General features: G+C 40.3%; 1 protein-coding gene across 11 annotated transcripts in view; it reads right to left on the minus strand.

Moving 5' to 3' along the window:
• Positions 1 to 22607, minus strand: part of ACACA (acetyl-CoA carboxylase alpha) — a 243255-nt gene that overhangs the window by 139977 nt on the left and 80671 nt on the right. For all 11 annotated transcript variants that reach the window (XM_047708298.1, XM_047708296.1, XM_047708299.1 and 8 more), the window contains 11 exons: positions 20304 to 20454; positions 18994 to 19097; positions 15961 to 16042; positions 15397 to 15542; positions 14398 to 14548; positions 12539 to 12673; positions 12045 to 12191; positions 11521 to 11709; positions 10732 to 10832; positions 9894 to 9982; positions 5309 to 5433 (listed from right to left, as the gene is read on the minus strand). In XM_047708298.1, coding sequence (XP_047564254.1) covers positions 5309 to 5433; positions 9894 to 9982; positions 10732 to 10832; positions 11521 to 11709; positions 12045 to 12191; positions 12539 to 12673; positions 14398 to 14548; positions 15397 to 15542; positions 15961 to 16042; positions 18994 to 19097; positions 20304 to 20454 — 1420 coding nt within the window. The remainder of the gene's footprint in view (positions 1 to 5308; positions 5434 to 9893; positions 9983 to 10731; positions 10833 to 11520; positions 11710 to 12044; positions 12192 to 12538; positions 12674 to 14397; positions 14549 to 15396; positions 15543 to 15960; positions 16043 to 18993; positions 19098 to 20303; positions 20455 to 22607) is intronic.

A 22607-nucleotide genomic window follows, 5' to 3' on the forward strand; every position in this document is an offset into this window, starting at 1 on the left:
AAGTTGCATCTTTTGTTGAGAACTAAGGAGCAAAAAAGAATTCCAAAGGCATATATAAAATGACCAGGGACAGACCACAGGAAGACAGAAGAACAGAGAGGAAACAGCTGATAGGGAAACCGAGGCAAGTTTTTCCTACGAAATCCCTCTTTTCCTAATATTCCTAATAGAGAAAAATATTCCTTTCTGAGGTTCTTACTCCATTCATCAGAAAGACCCACTGAAAGATCTAAAAACCTAATAGGTGTCCTCAGTAATGAAACTCAGCTGCTCTGCAAACAGCCAGACTCAAGTCTCAACATCTAACAACAAAATAAAATACGACAAAATAAGAACATTAGCTACCTACTTATATCAGACACAACAGCTTTGACATGGAATGTTTTCCCTTGAAAGAAAACCCAGGTTTACCTTTTGAGATGAAACTAAAATATATACCCCAAAATTGAGCTATCCTCTTGTCTAACTATAGATCCTGTTCTAACTTAACACAGAAAACCACCTTTTTTAAAAAACCATTTTTTTGTTGTTTCATCTTTCCACTATGAGAGAAAAGGAAGGAGAAGGGGGTAGGAAAAAAGAAACAGTATCCAAAAGAAAATTGAACTATGGAGATTTAAAAAAAATAATTGGGGGGGGGGGGACTGGGTGGCTCAGTGGGTTAAAGCCTCTGCCTTGGGCTCAGGTCATGATCCCAGGGTCCTGGAATCAAGCCCCGCATCGGGCTCTCTGCTCCACAGGGAGCCTGCTTCCTCCCCTCCCTCTCTCTGCCTGCCTCTCTGCCTACTTGTGATCTCTGTCTGTCAAATAAATAAATAAATAAAATCTTTAAAAAAATAATAATTGGGAAGTAATTATTCATTCACAATCACCAGCTCACAGTCCTCCCGGGGTCCTTGTGATAAAGTACAGAAACCAAACCTTCTTGTCCCTCTGGGTCAAGAAGCAGCAAATACAGTATCAATAAACCATTACCTCCATTAGTTTATCCTGACTTGGATTTTCCATTCAAATATTATTTTCTCCATTGTCATCATGAGTACTTAGAAAAAGACTGACATTAGAAAATCACATATAAGATAACCTTCTCCACCTTCTCTTGTCCTTGACCTCGACAATGTTCAGGTCCTAAAAGAAACTGCCAGGGACTAAAGGCCATTTTAATAGTTTGTGGCCCTCTAGCCTAGAGACAACCTTCCAGTGGGAAGGCCAAAATCATCACCTAATTCTGGTGAACACTTTGTAACAATGACATTAAATAGTGACTATGTCAGCAGATGTGTTTCCTCAATATAAAGAGGTTCTTTTAATGAGCCTACCTGCTGGTTCTGGAATTACAGGTTACTTGCATAAATTTGTAGGCCAAAGTTAACATAATTATTCAGTAATGGTTAAGACTGGTATCACACACTTACTTCTTATATTTACTCTTAACCTGGATGATGGCTAACAACAGGGAATATTTCAGATTTACAGAAATTTAACGAGCATGCTTAAGTGTCAAAACCATCAAAGTTATGCAGCTGACTGCCAGGAGAGCCCAACATAATCCAACTTGATTTTAGCATCCTAAGATTTGAAGGCAATTCAAAACCAAATGTGAATGACGTGTAATGCTCTCACGACACTATTGTTCAGGTGGGTGAGGCACTAACCCCAAAATCAGCAATGGACTAGTAATTTCTTCCAGACACAGGTGGACTTTTTGACATTCCAAGGATTTCATGGGACAGGTTTAACAAGACATTGTTAATATCACCCTTATTCAGTAAACTTGGGTTCACGGAGAAAGACGACTTCCTTACTAACACACTGGATAAAACTATTTGCAGTCATGTTAAGAGGAAGAAGGCAAGGCTCCTCATCTAAACCAAATCAGAGGCTCACAGGCCCAGCATTACTCATGAGGAGCATGGTTTGTATCATGTTCATGTGGACCATTCCAGAAATAACATATAAGTAGTGAAGGGAGAACTACTCAGCATCAAGGTGGCTGACTAGTGGATACTTCGCCATCTCGACCGCTGCTACAAGGTTGTTGATACTTTTTAATGGTGCCAAAGTGCTTAATTTGACTACACAACCTCTTAAATAAGGGCACCTAGGTGGCTCAGTTGGTTAAGCATCCAACTCTTGATTTTAGCTCAGGTCTCCATCTCAGGGTTGTGAGATAGAGCCCCGTGTCTCATTAAGACTCTTTCTCTCCTCCCCACTTGAGCTCTCTCTTAAAAAGAAAAAAAAATCATAATAACCTCTTAAGTAGAGCTTTCATAAAAATAAATTTGGTCTTCCAGCCTTCGGTTTTAATCAAGGCACCATGTTCCTCCAAATGGAGGAAAAATGATGAGACTAGCATTTTACTTGGTATTCTACTTTCCAGATAGGGGTAAAGATTAGAACAAATTTGCTCCAGAGTCCTTGAAGCAAGTTAGTACTAGGCACTATGCTAATACATGCCTGGAGGCGATGAGGGCTTCTTTGGTGCAGCCCACATTTTCTAACACTGATTCACAGAAACCTTATTGTCTTGATCCCTCCCTCTGGGTTCAACAGCCCAGAAATCATCATCTAGCTCAGCAAAGCACACCATCAACAATTCTACTTCTAGAAAGCAAAGATTGAAATGCCGGGCACATAACCATCAATCAGGAAGCCAAGGTAAGCAGAGAAAGGGGAAGTGGCAAAGGACACAAGCTGAGGAATTCAAATGCTACCATGTCCAGGTGATATCTGTAAAAGACAGACCTAGAGAAAGGGTGAGCCAAGCCAGTAAAATAGCTCTTACCAGCCACCAACATTAATGCAGACATGGGGCGGGGTGATGGCTGTGAGACCTGACCATTACCAAGGAAGGAATGAGGAGACCCACATCTGGTATTCAGTAGTATCTGGTCAGAAGGGAGCACCTTTTGAGCTCATTCCTGCTGCATAGGACATGGCTAGCTGACCCTCAGCTCGAGCATATCAATTAACTTCTTGTTTTCCAAATCTCTAAGATAAGGTGAAAACAGCTGATATTTCAAAAAAAATTCAATGATATGAAAGCCTACAGATCCTACTTTGTTTACTGAGTTTTGGTTTGCTGTTTTTGTTTTGTTTTAAGAAAAATGTGAAATGCTGAAATAAAGAGAAGGACAAATCCATCTTTCTGGTTCACATTTTCAACCTTTTCCTCCTCCCTCTCCCCAACTCCTCCGCATCCACCCTATTCACCCGAACCCAAATACTAACAACATCTCTTTTCTCCAAAGAGCTCAGCCTGTTGGAAAGAAAGTTCGGGCACTATCTATGCAGGTAAGAAGTAATCAGGATGACAAGGTGGGGAAAAAAGAACAGCACCAAGTCAGAGTCCCATTGGCTTCTGCCTGTCCTGACTGGCAAAAGCAGAAAGCAAAGCCTCAAACCAGTTCTCTGACAGGGCCCAATGCCTCTGCAGCACCCCCCGTGTAATTACACACTTGAGTGACTGGACTCTGAAGAAAATTGAAGGCCTGAGCTCCGAACAGCTGCCATTTTCTCTCTCCATCACACCAGCGTGATTACTTGAGAAATGAACAGCCCCGGCTCAAAGCTACTCCAGAATTCTCAGAGGAAATATGGCTCCGTGTTCCAATAATGAGATTCTTAAGGCAAGCGTTACTTACAATCACTCCGCAAAAGGAGCGAGCCGAGCCCCTATATCTTACAAATTAGAATTTAAGAAACCCAGCGACAGTCTTGGACGATCATTACTCTTCTGCTGCTCCAAGGATTCTGGGCTTTGGTCTATTTTTAGTGCAGAAAACTGTTAAGTCCTTAAAAAGGTAATCATAATAAAATGAAAACTCACCATCATTAGCTCCCTAAAAAGGCAAATACACCCCATTTTAGGTCCAAACTGAGAGATTCTTCCACTCCCTCGTTACCCCTTTCTGCCAGAAAGTCTTGTTTTATCCAAATGAGAATTAGCAATCCTTGTATTGAAATAAAAAACAACAACAAAAACAATAACAAAAACCAACTAACTGATCAGAGATTTCTTCCTTCGTTTGACTGAGAAAAAAAAAAAATCAGCAAACTGCCATAGATAAAAGCACTTCTTTGCCAAAACCTGTCACTTAGAGGAGCTAAAGTATTATATAGTGCTGATACATATTTTTTCCTTTCAAATGTATCTTCTGATTTCCCCACCATCTAGCCATTCTAGGGTAGCGAAGGTAATGAACTCTCCCTATAATTACATGTTTTTAAAAGTGGCTATTCTAAAAAAATGTTATATCCTTGAGAGTTAACCAGGCTAGGCATATATGAAGTTGTGGCACTGCTCTTAACCAGAAATGTGAGCTAGTTAGTTTCCCTTTATTCTGAACTATGAAATAAAAAACCACAGTGACGATTTATAGTTTTGTTTTTTTTTTCCCTTCCAAGAAGAATGATGGAATCAAGGTACCAAGAATGCCAATTCCACAAAGGGACAAGCGAGGAAATTCTAGAAGTGAAAGGTACTTTGGTCCCTAAAAAAGACCAACAGACAGTAGCCAGTTGGTTGTTCATGGGGTAGGGACTCTAAGAATAGTCCTATTGTTCTCCGATTCCTAGAACTAACTCAACTGGAAAACTTAGGAGTGAAGGATTTACAAACCATCTTTTAAAATCCTTAAGTTCAAAGTCCACAGAACTTTTATCCATTGGTCAAATGTACATTAATTCTAATCACATTTACTAGTCTCACCTCTATTTGCCACTTTCTACTAATTCTCGTATTATGAGGTTATGGGGACAAAAGCATATATCCATTACCACTACAAGATCTGAGCTTAGGGTTCCATGTAAGTAAAAGAGAAAGGGACCCAAAGAAGTTGCAGAGTAAATTTAAATTTCTTTGGTGGGAGGGGCAGTACTGAAATTTTAACACTACGTTTTGTTCTTAAGTTTGGGGACTTAAGAGCCCTTGCAGATACCCATGGAACAAACAAGAGTTATCATGACAAAGTATACTGGCTATGTAAGAGTACATTTTAAAGCTACTGTCACAAGTGACAGCAGGAATGGGGAAGCACAAGGCATCTCTAAGCAGAGTCAAGAGACAGGAGTTCCTATGCGTGACTGCATACACAATAGCCAGAACAATCTTTTTCCTGACTGGGGCAGGTTCCTTCAGGTCAAGGACAGAGGGAGAGGGTAAGAAAATTGTTCACCGACAACCCAAGCACCACTCATCCCCCAATTACAAAAGACAAGGAGCTTTTCCTCTGACCACAGAACCTCAGAAGGAGAAATGCTTTCTTCACATTAACCATCCTTACAGGTTTTGAAAAGTGGTACTCACAATGAGCATTGTGACCAGAAGATTCTTCTTGGTGACTTGGGCGTGAGAGAAGATATAGTTCAGTACTGCGTTCATGTCACTCTTGTTCTCTTCTCGAAGGGCAAACACGCATTTGTCATAGTGACCTGCAAGCAGCAAAAAGAACTGGTCCTCATCCATTGGGTGAATGTTCACAGTTACCTGCTATTTTTTAATAGGCTTCACCTGATAAGCAGTGAGAGGAAACATCTCAAGAATTTTCTTGGATAAATTTGTACAGAATTGGCAGTGAGGTTTAGTAAAAGAAACGCTGGACTAGGGAGTCCAGCAATCTGGTCTAAGACTGGGGCTCATAACCTAGCTCTGTTACCAATCTCCTTTGTGCTTCTTGGCAAATCACTTTACCTCTCTGAGCCTCATTTTCATCCTGCCCCCCCTCCGCCCCCAAAAAGAGTGGAGGAAAAGTAGGTCTTAGAGACTGGGTGGCTGGTGATAATTCCAACCCCCATCCTTACTCTAAACTCTCTCATTTAGCTTCCTGAAATGATTTCCTTAGCAGAGAGGGTTCTGCAGCTTAAAAAGCTTGATGATCTTTAAAGTCAGCCCCCAGCTTGAGTTTCTGGTTTCATGTTTGACTCACTGAAAATGTTTCACCCTACCTATAAGGAACAGTTTTAGCTCAAAAATAAAACCATACTAACCTGTCAATATCTCTAAGAGGGGACGGTTGCTACCTCTGAAATCAACATTTTCCCCTGTGAATACATCAAACAGCTAAGCAATGCCTAGGCTTCCAAATCCAAACTAAGGCAGAGATCAAGGAGAACCCTGAATTAAGTCAAAAGGTCTGTAGGGAGGGTATGGTTATGCATATTTTCACTGGCCCTTCATAACGCCACCAGGGGCAGGTTAGTTCTAGCCAGGAAAGCTATGCTTTGCAACAGAAGCATAAGCTTCAGCTTTACTATAGTGATATCCACTGTGGGATACAATATTCAGTTCTTCAGAAAACAGCTTACCTCAGAATTAAATTTCCAAGTAAAGGAGAATTAGTGTTCGAAAAGTCTCAAGGTCAGAATTTTATGAAATCATGAAAATACTAAAGGATTAATTACCTCAGTTCAGATTCCATGTTAAGTTACAAACCAGAACAGTTCGACTGTAATAGCATGGATTCCTAGAATACTGAGCACATTCAGTCAGGGTTAACTTGGCTGTGTTTTAAATATTAGAGACTGACATGAGGTTTTTTGTTTTTTGGTTTTTTTTCTTCCCCAAAATGAAACTAAATGTATTTGAATAACAGTGGGCTACAATATTTAGGAGCTGAAAATTTCCTATAAGACCCATTGAGAACAAATAGAGGCCATTTAAGAACTGGTTGGCCTATACATATTCATGCTTTCTCCGACCAAGACAGCTGGGAAGAGACAACAGAAATATGTCTTGGTAAAGGGATTTACTAGGACCAGGAGAAATAAAAAGACTATTTACCCAGGGAAGAGACAGCAAAGACCCTAAGCAGAAAGAAAGCAATGATACCGGTTGTTATCTTTTTAAAAAATTTTTATGGCGAAACATATATGCAGAAGAATAAACACCCTGGTAACTACCATCTATCTTAGAACATTTTTAATGATCTTTGAAGGATCCTACGTGCTCCCCTCAGAAACAACTGCTAAGCTGAATTTTATGTTACTCATTCTTTGACTTTTCTTTACATTTATTCTATTTATCTCTCAATGTTACGTTCTTGAAATTTATCCTTTTGTTCCTATGTGTAACTTGGTTCATCTACTTTCACTGTACAGTAATCCATGTAGGAATATACTAGAATTCAATTATCTATCTACTTGTCTAAGTTCTAATTGTTTCCTGTCTTTTTCACTATTATGAACAATGCTACCACGAGTAGGCCTTATACGTAAGAGTTTCTCTAGAGTCTTATTATCTAAGGGTAAATTGCTAGGTTGAAGAGTTTTTTGGTTTTTTTAAGATTTTATTTATTTATTTGACAGAGAGATAAAACTAGAGAGCACAAGCAGGGGGAAAGGCAGAGGGAGAGGGAGAAACAGGCTCTGCACTGAGCAGGGAGCCTGATGTGGGGGGCTTGAACCCAGGACCCTAGGATCATGATCTGAACCAAAGGCAGATGCTTAACCATCTGAGCCATCAAGGCGCCCGGTTGAAGAGTATTTTAAAAAGTTCAACTCTATTAGGTTCTGCCGAACTTTTCCAAAGTGGTTTGTACTTTCGAAATTTGCACTGTCACTTATAGAAGCTGTAGAAGATGATCTGACTTTGTAATTTTTGCCAGACTCATTTTTCCTCACATTTCTCTAATTGCTAATGAGCTTGAACGTCTTTTCATACATTTGTGGATCATTTGTATTCTCCCTTTTGTGAATTATCTTTTGCCCATTTTTCTATGAGGTTGTCTTTTACTAACACCCTTTGTTAGGTGCAGGTTTTGTAAATAGCTTCTCCCACCTTGTGGCTTATTTTTCAGTCTCTTTTAGGGATCTTTTCATGAATAGAAGCTCTTAAGTGGGGTCAAAATAATCAACTTTTTCCTGCATAGTTTGCCCCTTGCATGCCTTCTATGACAAAATCTTCCCTACCTTGAGGTCATGAGATTATTCTCCTAAAAATTTAGTAGTTTTGCCTTTATAGAACATGTTTAAGTCTTTAATTTTAATTCATCTGGAACTGATTTCTGTGTATATGATTTAAGGTAGGGATCCAGTTTCTTTTTTGGTTTTGTAAATAAATAAGACATTGCAGTAGTATATCATTTCCTGAAAAGTTTATCCTTTGCTCATGATCTATAATGCCTGTTGTGTTATAATGTAAATTTTCATATATGTGTGGACCTGTTTCTAGGCTGTTACATTCCATCAGTCTATTAATCTGTCCCTACACTAGTATCATAATCTCTTCATTAATATGAGTTTATATTAAATCTTGATATTTGACTGGACAAATCCCCCAACCTTGTATTTCTTTAGGAGTGTCTTGGTTATCGTCAGACTTATCTTTCATGTACATTTTAGAATTAGCTTGACAAATTCCATGGATATTCCCTACTAGGATTTTTGCTGGAACATCGACGAATCTATAGATGAATTCAGGGAGAACCAATACTTTGTAAGTATATATTAATCTAAGACTGTGATATTTATTTAGATCTTTATTATTGTTTACTCATTATAATTTTCTTCCAAAGAGGCTTGTACATTTTTTGTTAGACTTATTCCTTAGTATTCCATATTTTGGGTTGCTATTTTAAATGGCCTACTATTCTAAACTGCTCTTCCAAACAACTGTTGTACTATAGAGATATACAAAATTCAAAACATACATTGGATTTTATTTATTGACTTTTGCATTTGACAACCTTGTTAGACTTTAATTCTAATAATAAATATGTGGATAATTTGAGGTTTTTCAGGCAGACATCATATCTAATAGTGGCAGATATATTCCCTACTCCTTTCTAGTTCTCATACATTTAAGTGCTTTTTATCTTACTGCACCAGCTCAGACATTCCATATGATGCTAAATAGCAGTGAGAGCCGGTGCCCTTATCTTACTTCTACCTTAAAGGGTATGCTCTCAACAATACTTTTAATTTTACCAGTATGCATAAGGTTTCCTATGGATTTTTTTCTGGGGGAACTTTACATGTTTAAAGAAGTTCCATTTTATTCATCATTTGCCAAGAGTTTATTTATCATGAATGAATATTAAATTCTGTCAAATGTTCCCCCCCCATATCTTTAGATGACCATGGTTCTTCCTCTTTGAATCTCCTAGATGATAAATTACAGTAGTTGGTTTTTCCAATATTAATCAAGCTTGTAGTAGTGGGATAAAGACACTTTGGTTGTGATGTATTATTTTATACATTGCTGGATTTCGTTTGCTAATTTTCACTTGAGTATTTTTGCTGTTTACGGGTGGCACAGCCACCTTCTCAAAGATGCAAAAGAAAGCAAAACCTGTAAGAAAACGTTAAGTAGTATTTCAAATTCTTATGATGTTTCACTGCCACCTTGTGGCAGGAAGCAGTATCAGCAGCACGCCGCTTTTAAAATCCCAGCTAGAGGTGTTTCACATTTAGAGACTTTATACATCATTTAATGAAGCTCTTCAGAGAAAGCCAGGGATAAATTCCACTGAAATGATACACTGAAAAGTAGTGGAAAATCTGAGCCCTTTTCAGATGACTGTGGCTCAATCCGTGGATTAGCTGCCAAGAGGCAAGCTCTTCAGATAGAGTTTTTCAATTTCAGCCTGGTCATGACTCAACCAACTCTCGCTAAACAAGGTCAAGATGACATCAACAGGGAATACTAATCTCTGCTAGAAAAATTATCGCCACTCTTTTCCAGAAGCACTACCAGAGTCACAATCTCATCAAGCTGTGTTTTGTTATCCTTTCTTGGGCACTAGTGGGATATGGAGGTTTAGTTTTTAAGGAAAGGGTGACAGGAGGACGAGTTTTGTTCATGTCCGGGTGTTAGTGACAGGGAGAACTGGCTCAGCGGCTGCACAGTCCTACAGGGAAGCCTTTTCAGAAACAGTCCTCAGGAACAGGCTTACCGTTCTGGAACTGGGTCTCTACTCGCAGGTACTGCCGCAGCAGATCCATCACCACAGCCTTCATGTGGCCCCGGATGCCACTTCGGTACCTAGGCAGCCGGAAAAAAAGTCTCCACTGAAAAACCCTATAGACCGACACGATTAAATAACAGACTATTTAAATAATAAGTCCAGAGTCCAGGTTCACTTTCTAGATTTCCTACTGCACCGCTTTCCCTCTGAATTCTAGGGCAGGGCAGGGGCCAGCCTAAAATCAACTAACTGGATCAAGTTAAATTCTAAGCCTCAGATATCTCTCTATAGACAAGGTTTTGTTTTTGTTTTTGCTTTTTTTAATTAAGAGAGAGAGAAAAAAGGAGGACAAAACAAACCCCCCAAACCACTTGCTAGCCCCACCTAACAGCACTCTGATTCAGTTCCCACTGCTAAGTAGGAATGATCACTACACTCCTGAAATGGCTAAGGGCTATCTGAAAAATTTATGAGCATCTCAAAGTTGAAAATGTTCTGTCAATGTTCCTTCAGTCCAACAGTTGGCTCCATAAGCTAAGAAGAATGAATGTCGTACTCAACCCTATGACAGAAGAAAAATCGGGATTTTTATCAAAATTGCAAGGAAAAAGAAAGCGATGAAATTTCTGTGACTTAATACTCAACAGAATGATGCAGACTAGAAAGAAGTCATCAGGAATATTTTAGCTCACAATTCTAAGATACGTAGAAGATACAAGGTATTTTCTAAGATACAAGTGCTAGTTTCTCTAGTCAAACCTGAGGTAAATCTCTTGGTGACCACTTAGAAGAAAGGAATCTTTCTTCTGGAGTTACATGTAACTACCTCTGTACCAGCTGGACAATGCTCTGGGTGTTCATGAAGAAGACTTCCCGCTCAGATTTCCGGTTCAATGTAGCTGCATGGCTATCTAGGATGTTGGCAATCTAAAGCAGAAGAAAGAGGAAAAAAATGAACCCAACCCAACAAAGGGACCCAAAGTATTAGCCTTTGTAGGATCGCCACTAGTAATCTCAATATAACACAATCACGTCTATCTTTAATGTGTTGGGAACAGCTGGATGTTACTGGGCTTAGTTTTAGAGGCTTGTGTTAAATGAGCAACTTTTCTTTCTTTTCACCCTTTCCCAGATGAACTAATGAGTGTATCACAAAAGCTACCACCCTACCAGAGGCCCTTGATAGGAAGGATATACTCATGGTCATGGTCCGTACTTTATCCCCTACTTGCCTAGCTTAACTCCCTAATGTAAATTAGCAAAGGATAAGTAAGGAGCATGCTGCCGGTGTGGTAAGGAAGTCGTTGCTAATAAAACTACAAATATCCCTCTACTTTACATTCACAAAATTCCTCTGATTAGAGCACAGGCCCAAGAATAAACCTCTATGAAATACATCGCCAATAAGTTTTCCTCATAACCACAAACACTTTACATTTTACATCTAGTTCTTTTGTTATTAGGCTTATATCCTGAGACACTTTTGTGAAGGGCACAACACTCAAGACTGCAAAAGCACAAGCTCCAGAGAAAGGATCCAACCAGGAAGGAATCTTACAACGTGAACTCCAGAACTGGTAGCTAGTAGAGAATGACAGTGTCACTCTCTAAATACCTGCTGGCTGGGAAACTGACAGAGGACTGATGTGATGTTGCTAGCGTACTGAGCCATTTCCTTCTTGATAGACTTCTCCACGTTGGGGGGAATACGGCCAGAGACACTGGTCATGATATCTTGCAATTCTAGGAGGGGCAAGGAGGGATCTCTGAGGGTCTTCATCAACCGCTCTACCCAGTCTTTTACCTGAGAAGAAAGTAATAAAATAAGATCCAGACAAAATTAACACAATCCCTCAAAGAAAGTGCTATATCTGAATTCAGTGCCATACAGTATTTACTGTGAAACTCTAATACAGGCATCTAACACTGCCCTTTTTTCCCTGGTTTAAATCCCAATTAAATGTGAAGTCAGTAACACAGATAAGAAGCAAGGATTTAAAGACTTCAAATCCCATAAATCAAGGTCTCAGGCCAAACAACTTTCTTTCCCTCCCTCTAAATCCTCATGTGATTTTTAAACTATCTTGGAGAACAGGTACCCTATTTGTACATTCTTTCCCCAACAGAAGTGATTCGTACCCTGCTGCTAAAAAAAGGATCTGGAAGGCAGTATCCATTCATTACGTTGACCAGATTATCCAGGACATAGTGGAACACTCGATGGAGCTTCTCGCCTCTGAGGGCTGTGCTCTGGATCCGTGGTAGACTACCCGTGTGAAGCTCAGCCTGCCAATGCCAAAGAGAGAGCAAGTCACCCACTACCTTCTATGCAGCTTACACACACACCACTGCAACTCAGATTCATCATTCACAATCAAGAAGTCCCTTTATTGTACGCAGCTACAAGAAGAGAAGTCAGTGCACGGAGTGTCACGAAGAAATCATAGAATCTTAGCATCGTAGTAATTCTTGCGAAGTCTAATTCCATAACACTATAGGCATAAATAGAAGGCAGGAGATCAGAGGGAAAGAAGCTTAAGAAAACTAAGCACTGAAATCATCTGCCCCTCCAAGCTACCCCTACCATGTAATCAGCTCTTGGAGAGCAAAATTAAAAGTACCTTCCTACTCACCTGTTGGACCTTGCTGGGGTTGTCCAACTGCATTTTGGCTATTACGCAGCCAGGGTCAAGAGCTGCTCCAGGCCGTTTGACATAATGGATACAGCCAGACTCTGCAGCTGTTAAGGTCATTACCATCTTCATCACCTATAATGAAAAAAATAAAATTAAAGAGTTTACCCTCTCTTTACACAGATGAATGATTTAGAGAAGCTAGTTTTTCCCTCAGCATCTAAGTCATACTAGCTCTAAATCAGTCCAGAAAAATGAAACCTGAAACCTCTAAGAGCATACAGGAAGGCAATTAGAAAATCTCTCAGGACCTAGTTTTAGGGATTAAGGACAGCTACTGACATCTCCTGTTTCTAATGTTTAAACTGATTTTGCCATAGTGTGTGTGTGTGTGTGTGTGTGTGTGTTTTAAGATTTTATTTATTTGAGACAGAGAGAGAGACAGACAGACACACACACACCGTGTGAGAGGGAACACAAGCAGAGGGAGTGGGAGAGGGAGAAGCAGGCTTCCCACCAAATGATGAGCCCGATGCAGGATCCCAGGACCCTGGGATCATGACCTGAGCCGAAGGAAGCTGCTTAATATGACTGAGCCACCCAGGTGCCTCTGTTTTACTTGTTTTATTCTTAGACTGATTTACAATTTAGCCTCCTCATACCCATGGATTTAGGTGCTCAGTCTGTCCACCTTAGATTCCCATGCCAAAACCTGAGAGTTATTCTTTACTCCTCTTTCTCCCTAACCCAATTATCGAGGCCAGCCAAGGACCTCTTCTAAATATCTCTCAGAAATCTTCCTCTCTTGCCATCTCTTTGGTTTAGGCCCTCACCATGTCTGGCCTAGAGTACTTGAAAAATCTCCCAGCAGAATACCCTACCTGCTACACACCTTCAACAAGGTCACTAAATGCAATCATTCTAGAGTCCAAATCTCAGTGTGTCACTCTTCTGTATAAAATCCTTCAGGGACTCCTCACTGCCTCCAGGATAGTAGCAACATCTTGGTATGTCTCATAAGGTCCTTCATGACCAAGTTCTGATTACTTATTTAGCATCTTGGCTTGCCACTTCCCATTTAACCTTAGTCCATTCTCAAGCAGTACAATATGCCCTTGCAGTTCCCTAAATATACTACACTCTCTTCTGTGCCTTTGCACACTTCCCTTTCCACATTTACCGTGCCCTTCTTCACCTGGTATATTACTATCTACCTTTCAAAAGTAAGATCGAAGTCCTCTCTCTTTCAGAAGTCCTCCCCTACTACCCATCACATAAACCAGCTGCACCCCAATCTGGGTTAAGTGGCCCCTGAACTCTGTGCTTAGCTCGCTCAGAATCCATATTTCATTACTTGTCTGTTTTGCGGCCCCACTCCACCTATCATATTTTTTTCTGTATAACCTGCACTTAGCATGATTCCTGACTCAGTAAGTGCCGCTGCTCAGTATCTATCTTGGGAGGAAGAGATTCCTCATCTGTCAAAGAAAAACTGTGAGCTTCTTGTTATTTTTATTTATTTTTAAAGATTTTATTTATATGACAGAGAGAGATCACAAGTAGGCAGAGAAGCAGGTAGGGGTGGGGGAAGCAGACTCCCCGCTGAGCAGAGAGCCCAATGTGGCACTCGATCCCAGGACCCTGAGATCATGACCTGAGCCGAAGGCAGAGGCTTAACCCACCGAGCCACCCAGGCGCCCCTCTTACTTGTCTTTAAAATTGTATTCCTAAGCCAATTAAACCAACTAATGCTTTTTACTTTCTATTTCTTTTCTGTTACTCTTCAGTCTTAGTCCACCCCAGCACACACTCTTCCTATCTTCCCTTCCATACTCTGAGTGTCCCGTCCCCACCCTGACCTCAATCTCAGCGTAGCACTGGCCAGCAAACACATGGCCTCCATCCTCCACAATGTACTGGATTAATTTCCCAGCAGAAGGTGAGCGCAACACAGAAGGGTCATTTTCCTTCTCAAACACACAGGTCTTATTGCCGATTGTGATGCGATACCTAGGAGATAAAGAGGAGTATGTAAGCCAATAAAGCACCTTGGGTTGCAAAAGAGAATGATAGAATGATGTCAATCTTAAATAAAAGAAAAACACAACACATACATACACGCAAACACACACAAGCCAAAACTGGAAACTTTACCTATATACACACGGTCGCACAGAACACTCATTTTCTCTTTGTTGGCAATGCCAAGTAACCAAAACTTCCTTCAATATGGGTCAGATTAAATAAATTATAGTACATCCATACAATGGAATACTATATGACCATTAAAAATAATAGACACCTCTACTTTAAAAAAACAAACATGAAGATGATGACGATATAATAGCGGCTTACTTGAACTCTTACTACGTACCAGGCAATGTTCTGAACATTTTACATGTACTAATTCATTTCATTGACACAACAACACTAAATGACTGGTGGTAAACAGGCTATAATCTATGTTATATCTATAACAAATCTATAATAAAAAAAAAGAAGTGCAGAACAGTGTCTAAGGGTTATTTTTATTTGTGAATGTAGTCAGAAGAAAAACACAGTATGTACATATACATAAATTACACATATAAAACTTCTGCAAAAATAAACTGTTAATGGTGGTTGCTTAAAGAGAGGGAAACTTATTTTTCATGGCCTACTCACACTGGAGGGGCAGAGAAACAATGTTTTTAACTGTAAACACTTTTGTATTCCTAAAATTTTTGTTAAGTACATGTACTATCTTTTTGTTTAAAAAAGAATACCCAAAAAGACCTTGAAAAAGCCCCAGAGCTAGTGATTACCAAGAAGGAAAGTTGCCACAAAGACCAGCAAATGGCCCACACACAGCCCCTTACCTATCCACTTCCTCCTTCATGTACGTAGTATAACTGCTGCCATCATAGGACAGGAGCAGCCCTCCATCACTCAGCCGATGCACATCTACTTCTACGCATGAACCATTCATGATCACCACATAGGAGTTAGGGGACTGCCGCGTCACCTGCAGGAAATGAGAACCAGAAGGGACAAGTCAGTGTGTCCCTCCAAGTGGAGCCCCAGAAAAAAAATGTCACTACCTCAAAAATATAGGTAAGAAACATCTCCCAGAGAAGAAGGTGCTCTTAGCATCAGTGTCTGTGGGCAGGGCTCAGTCCTGCTGCAAGCTAATAGGGCAACCTTAGATGCTTTCCCCTAGTCTGGTTGTTCTCAGACTCCTATGTCACATTAAAGAACACTGAAACATTTTTATAGAAACATCAAATACTACTTTAGGCTACTGACACAAATAATGACAGCAATTTCACTAATACCCTACCCTGAAGTAAACCAAACATTTCCCCCATCCCTTAACCTAAAGAAAGCAAGATAACAAAGAAAAACAAAAAGTAAGGTGTAGTTTTCTGTGGGGTTCGGCATACCTTAAGTACATATTTGACTCCCCCATAGATAAGTTCAACATCTACTGTATTCAGAAGCGTATGCGCAGGAAGGACTTGACCCCTGAAAGAACAAAAACATAAGTCATATTTACTTCTAGAAAGTTCCAGAAGTTTGTCAGGAAATCTCAAAGGTTATTAATGGTAGCACTTCCTGGACTATCAAGACTGGAAACAGCCTAAAGGACCATCAGTAAAGGACTGATATATGAATTATGAAAAGGCCCTATAATGATACATTATACAGTCATTAAAAAGAAAGCAGAAGGCTTTTATGTATATATTTTTTAGTTTACTTATTGATAATTTCTACACCCAGTGTGGGGCTTGAACTCATGACCCTGAGATTAACAGTTGCATGGTCTACTGACTGAGCCAGCCAGGCACCCAGAAAGATGGAGGCTTTTATGTCCTAATACAAACTACTCTCCAAAATACACTATTTAGTGAAAAAAGCAAGTGAAATTGTGAACAGCTCCAGAGTATGCTACCATTTGTGTTTCTAAAAAAATAAGGGGTGGGAAGAAATAAATATTACATGTACATGCTTATATAAATTTAAAATATGTCTGGAAGGTTACAGAAGAACTGATAATATGAGTTGACACAGTGGAAAAAATTAGGTGGTCAAAGAACAGAGGTAAGAAGGAAATTTTCACTACCTTTTTGTGCCTTTTGAACTTTGAACCATGTGAATATATTACTTGTTATTAAAATAAAATTGGGCGCCTGGGTGGCTCAGTTGGTTAAGCGACTGCCTTTGGCTCAGGTCATGATCCCAGACTCCTGGGATCGAGTTCCACATCAAGCTCCCACCTCCATGGGGAGTCTGCTTCTCCCTCTGACCTTCTCCCCTCTCATGCTCTCTCTCACACACTCTCTCTCTCTCAAATAAACAAAGAAAATCTTTTAAAAAGAAAGAAAGAAAATTAAACTTTAAAAAAAAGAGAGAGAAATGCCCCAGTAAAATCAACCCCCATCTACTGTTATCAACTGGGACCTCATTTGGGGTAGTAAAAGAAAAAAAAAAAAAATTGGCCATGGCTGGGTTCAAGCAAAAGGGAAGGCCATTGCCTCAGAGGGAAACATTATCAAGAAAGACTTCTGACAAGAGAAAGCGGGAGTCAGTGATAAAGCAAGTGAGGCAAGATGTTAATAACTGGTGAATCCGGGTAAAGAATACATAGAAGTTGTACGATTCATGCCACTCTTTTTTAAAACAAATTACTTCAAAATACAAGTTGGAAAAATAAATAAAAAATAACTAACATTAAAAAGATGGAGGGAAGTTTGCAGAGGAGATTACGCATGACACATATGTACACTGGCAGGGAAGCCATTTAACTAATTTAGAGATTACATGGTGAGGAACAGATGTAAGTAAAACTGGACTGGTAAAAAAGGGGTCAAAGTATATAGGGAGTTGAAAGTCACACTGAGGGATTTAGATTTAATACACGAGGGTAATGTGAGCTGCTGAAGGTTTTAGTGCATGAAAGCAACACAATGAAAGATACCTATCGTAAGACTTGAATAACTGTGCAATCTCAGTTCAATTTTTAAAATTTTGCTTCTCCCTTTCAGACACCTTAAAAGAAAGCTGATATAAGTCTAACAACACAGAAGGAAATAAAGTGCCTGTGATTAAAGTGCTTTAAAATGATTAGCCCCTTGGGCCATTCCTCCAGGGACTCAAAGGCAGAGCTTAGTCTCTAGAACCAGAGTTAGAAATTAGTTTAGCCCCATATGGCCTGATCCTCCAGTTGCAAGACTCATGAGGTCATCCTGAATATCAGCCTCAATTACGAATTTCTGAAAGGTGTTACAGGTAATATATGAAATATTCAGGGTTTGATTCTAGAGAGAAACACCAGATTTTCATCACAAGGGTGGGTTTCGAGAGATTTAATACTTGTACAGGAGAAAATGCTTATTTTAGCTGAATTCGTTTTTAAAAAGCAACCCCACTCTGGGGCACCTGGACGGCTCAGTTGGTTGAGTGTCCAACTCTTGGTTTTGGCTCAGGTCCAGATCTCAGGGTGATGATCTCATGGTTGTGAGATCAAGCCCTGCATTAAGCTCCCTGCTTTGTGGGGAAAATGCCTGAGATTCTCTCCCTCTGCTCTCTCTCTCAAATGAATGAATGAATGAATGAATAGCAACCCATTCTAACTGTGGTAGAAGTTAATATATAGAATCTAAAGTTAGGGTCCCAAAATAATTTGCCATAAAAACTTCCACATCGGGGTCATCCGGGTGGCTCAGTCGGTTTAGCATCTGCCTTCAGCTCAGGTCGTGATCCCAGGGTCCTGGGATAGAACCCTGTATTGGATTCCCTGCTCGGCAAGGAACCTACTACTCCCTCTCCCTCTGCCTGTTTGTGATCTCTGTCAAATAAGTAAATAAAATCTTTAATAAAAATAACTCCCACGTCAGGGCGCCTGGGTGCCTCAGTCAGTTAATCGTCTGACTCTTGGTTTCGGTTCAGGTTATGATCTCAGGGTCATGAGATTGAGCCCCAAGATGGGCTCCATTCTCAACAGGAGTCTGCTGAGATTCTCTCCCTCTCTCTCTCTGTTCCCCCACCGCACTTGCTCTCTCTCTCTAAAAAATAAACCTTTAAAACCAAACCAAACCAAACCTCCCCCACCTCCATGATCACCGAGTAATAGGTAGCATTCACAAGCCGTAGGAATAGAAGAATAAATCGATCTTTTTTTTTTTTTTAAAGATTTTATTTATTTATTTATTTATTTATTTATTTGACAGACAGAGATCACAAGTAGGCAGAGAGGCAGGCAGAGAGAGAGGGGGAAGCAGGCTCCCTGCTGAGCAGAGAGCCGGATGCGGGGCTCGATCCCAGGACCCTGAGATCATGACCTGAGCTGAAGAGCCTCTGCCTTTAACCCACTGAGTTAAAGTGCCTTTAACCCACTGAGCCACCCAGCCGCCGCCAATAAATCGATCTTTGAAGCAGGACTACTGGTTAACATGCCCATGAGAAACAAAGCCTACCTTTCTAAGGAGTGAAGGAAATTGGAGATGCTATTCCGCAGGCTCACGTCTGCCACGTGGAGAGCCCCACATACAACTCCCAACATGGTGTCAGGTCGCTCTGCCTGAAGGAAAGAAAAAGAAGGCAGATCAAAAGCATGGTCACTTAGCACCATGGCTTCTCAACTTAAATCAGGTCCAAATTCGCTCTGAGGAAACAGCTAGCATTGAGAACCTCTATCCTTATTACTCAACTGATATTTGAGATAAAAACACATTAATTTTAGAACTTGAATAGAGGCAAGGGTGCGTAGGTGGCACAGCTGGCTAAGTGTCTGACTCTTTGTGTTAGGTCAGGCCTTGATCTCAGGGTTGTGAGATGAAGCCCAACACTGGGCTTCATGCTCAGTCTGGAATCCACTTGAGATTCTCTTTCCCTCTTCCTGCCCCCCTCCCTGACTTGTGCTCTCTCGCTCTAAAATGAATAAATCTTTTTTTTTAAATTAAGATTTTATTCATTTATTTATCAGAGAAGAGAGACAGTGAGAGAGGGACCACAAGCAGAGAGAGCGGGAGAGAGAAAAGCGTGCACCCCACTGAGCAGGGAGTCTGAAGTGGGGCTTTATCCCAGGACCCTAGGATCATGACCTAAGCCAAAGGCAGATGGTTAATGACTGAGCCACCCAGGCACCCCTGAATAAATCTTTAAAAAAAAAAAAAAATTGAATAGAGGCTTCATTTGAATAGAGAGGAAAAACTCTATTCTCCCTAAGGATTTCCACTGAACTCATCAGAGAGGAATTCAACAACAAGATTTTGTCATAAATGAATTAAAAAAAGGTACAAGGATCTGGATAATGATAATCTCAAAGAAATATGGTACATAATCAAAATTTGGACCTTTAGATAATTTAGATGAATCTAATGATTTTACATACAGTCTTATTTAGAACAGCCCAGTGATTCAGAAACAAGGGGTAACCGCTGATTTAAATGAGACCCCCTCATCAGCACTTGATAGATGGACGTAAAAGCTGGTAACTCTGAAGTAGACTTAACATCAAATGAGGATAGACGTATTTCAATCCCTGGATGCCTCTCTTCAAATACACCCCTGCAAGTATTACTAGAACCCATAAAATGACCAGGTAACACAGGCACGAGGACTCCGTGGTGCTAAAATTACACTGACTCCTAGTTTTTTTCCAAGTAGATCAAGCATCATTTACATTAGAATCAAATACATTTTCTCTAGTGACATGGACTGATCACACCACAACCCTGTAAAAACCCAGTCCCCAAAACTGTTTGGCAAGTGGGAAAACACAGACCTGTACTTTCTCTGCTATCAGTCTGTCCAGCCAGCCAGTGTCTATTCTATTCAGCTGAAAGCTTTCAGTCTCCAACAATTTGATGAGGTATTCAACTGTAGTTCGAAAGTCACCCCGAATAGATAGCTCCTTCAAAGCCACCACCATGTTTCTGGGAGAAGAACAGAAGCAGATCTGTTTCAGCCGCAAACATTTACATGTTTTTCAATCATTTTAAAGAATCGTTTCGATCCTTTGGAGTCTTAGGAGGGACAAACAAATGAGGGTGCACATGTAAGTGTGCTCATTCACATGCTTTCCAGACAAGGGAATCTGTAAGTCAGTAAATTTAGGAGTCCTGACTGCTATTAGCATAAGAGCATCAGAAAATCACACAAATCATTACGTAGAATACAGAACAAATTATGTGCAAACCACCCTCCGTTTTCACTTATTGGGTTTCCATCATTTCTGGCTACCTAGGATTAGGATATAATTCTCCCCTCCTTACACCTTATTTTATTAAAGTATATTTTACATATAATAAAATACATTTAAATATACTGTTCGATACACTTTGACAAATGCTAAAACTTTAATTAGGTTCCCAGACAGTGAGGCAACTGGTTGGGTAAAGCCTGACCCTGCATGTGAGAGTGTTTTTTTAAGCTACATTTTAGACATCTGTGGAAGAAACTGCTCATTACTTTTTTTATTTCCCAATACAGCATAAAATGATCTAGTTTTAACAAAATTAGTTTTTTTCCTGTATATTTCTGCCCAGTGTCTAACTTGCACGGGGTAGGTTCTTACTTCCACAAATATTTAATTAGGTACTTCGGAGACTCAAAACACATTATTAGACTCATAAGGGAAAGAGAATATAGATACAATAACCCTTTTAATATATATGGTGGAATATCATAAATGCCAGTAGAGATATAAGCAAAGTGCTGGAGTAGGTTTAGGAAGAGAGAAAATCCCTCTCCCCATGGTTTCGTGAAGAATGTGGAATCTGACATGGGATAAAAGTACAGGCGGGATTAGGACTATGATGGGAATATCATTCCAATGGTCCAGGCATTCCCTCAGCCTAGAAAATTATTCTGTTTCTCACCTCCCTCCCCTTCTCCACACCCTCTTGGTCTGGCTTATTCCTATATGCTACTCAGCCGCCAGTCTAGAGGTCACCTCCTTCAGGGAAACCTTCCCTGACCCTCTTTCAGCTGAGTCAGCTGACTCAGCTGTATGTTCCTGTAACACACTGATGTAATCCCACTATCATAAGCAACATTTGCTACATTGAGTTTTGTCACTTATTGCCCGTCTTCCTGTGGACTATAACACTCCACATTAAAACAGAGATTTTAACCTGGATCCTCATTATGTTGCCATAACCAACAGATATTAAAAAAATATCTGATGAATGTAGTGAATAAAAGAATGGACAGAGGAAATAGCAAGAACAAAGAGAAAGAGGGACAAAAACATGGGTTATGTTCAGGGAACATTATGACTGAAGCAGAGGATATGAGGACAGGAACCAGTGGCAAAGCCACTTATCGAACAAATATTGACTGAGTACGTACAATGTTCAGGGGAATCAATAGCAACAAAGCATGCATGGTCCTGTTCTCATGGTATCTGGATTACCATCTATGGGAAATAATGCTGAAAATGGGCAGTGAGGCTATTCTGGAGGATAAGAATATGAGCACCAAGCTGAAGAATATAGATCTAATGTTATTCAGAGAGGAGAAACAAACTGAGGTGAGAATGAACTTCTGGCATGTTGTCAAGAAGCAAGCTTATTATAGAGACCATGTATGTCTTAAAGGTTTTATTTATTTATCTGAGAGAGAGCACATGTGAGTGTGTTCAAGGGTGTGAGTGTGCGGAAGGGGGAGCAAAGTGCGGGAGGGGGATCTCAAGCAGACTCCCCGCCCACCACAGTGCGTGACGTGGGGCTCGATCCCAGGACCCTGACATCATGACCTGGGCTGAAACCAAGAGTCAACTGAGCCACCCAGGCACCCTTGAGACCATATTTTTAATGTGCTGAAAGTTAACCCAGTTAGCTTTACACTGTAGAGGAATGTACAGATCAGGTCAGAAGGTAAGGAGCAAGGCTTCTGAACCAGATTAGAGGACATGGCCTGTAGAAAATACTCAGCAGTCTCCTTCATTAAATCTGGACACCCAAATATCATCAGAGGCCTCTCTGGGAATGGGAATGAGTAAGGCTGAATGGGTGGGGGCTGGATGAACAAGAGAGTTCATGTTTCCTCTAAAAGCAGCAGCCATACAAACAGCCTCAGTTAACTT

This window comes from Lutra lutra, chromosome 16 (assembly GCF_902655055.1).
Source record: "Lutra lutra chromosome 16, mLutLut1.2, whole genome shotgun sequence".
Classification (NCBI taxonomy): Eukaryota; Metazoa; Chordata; class Mammalia; order Carnivora; family Mustelidae; genus Lutra; species Lutra lutra.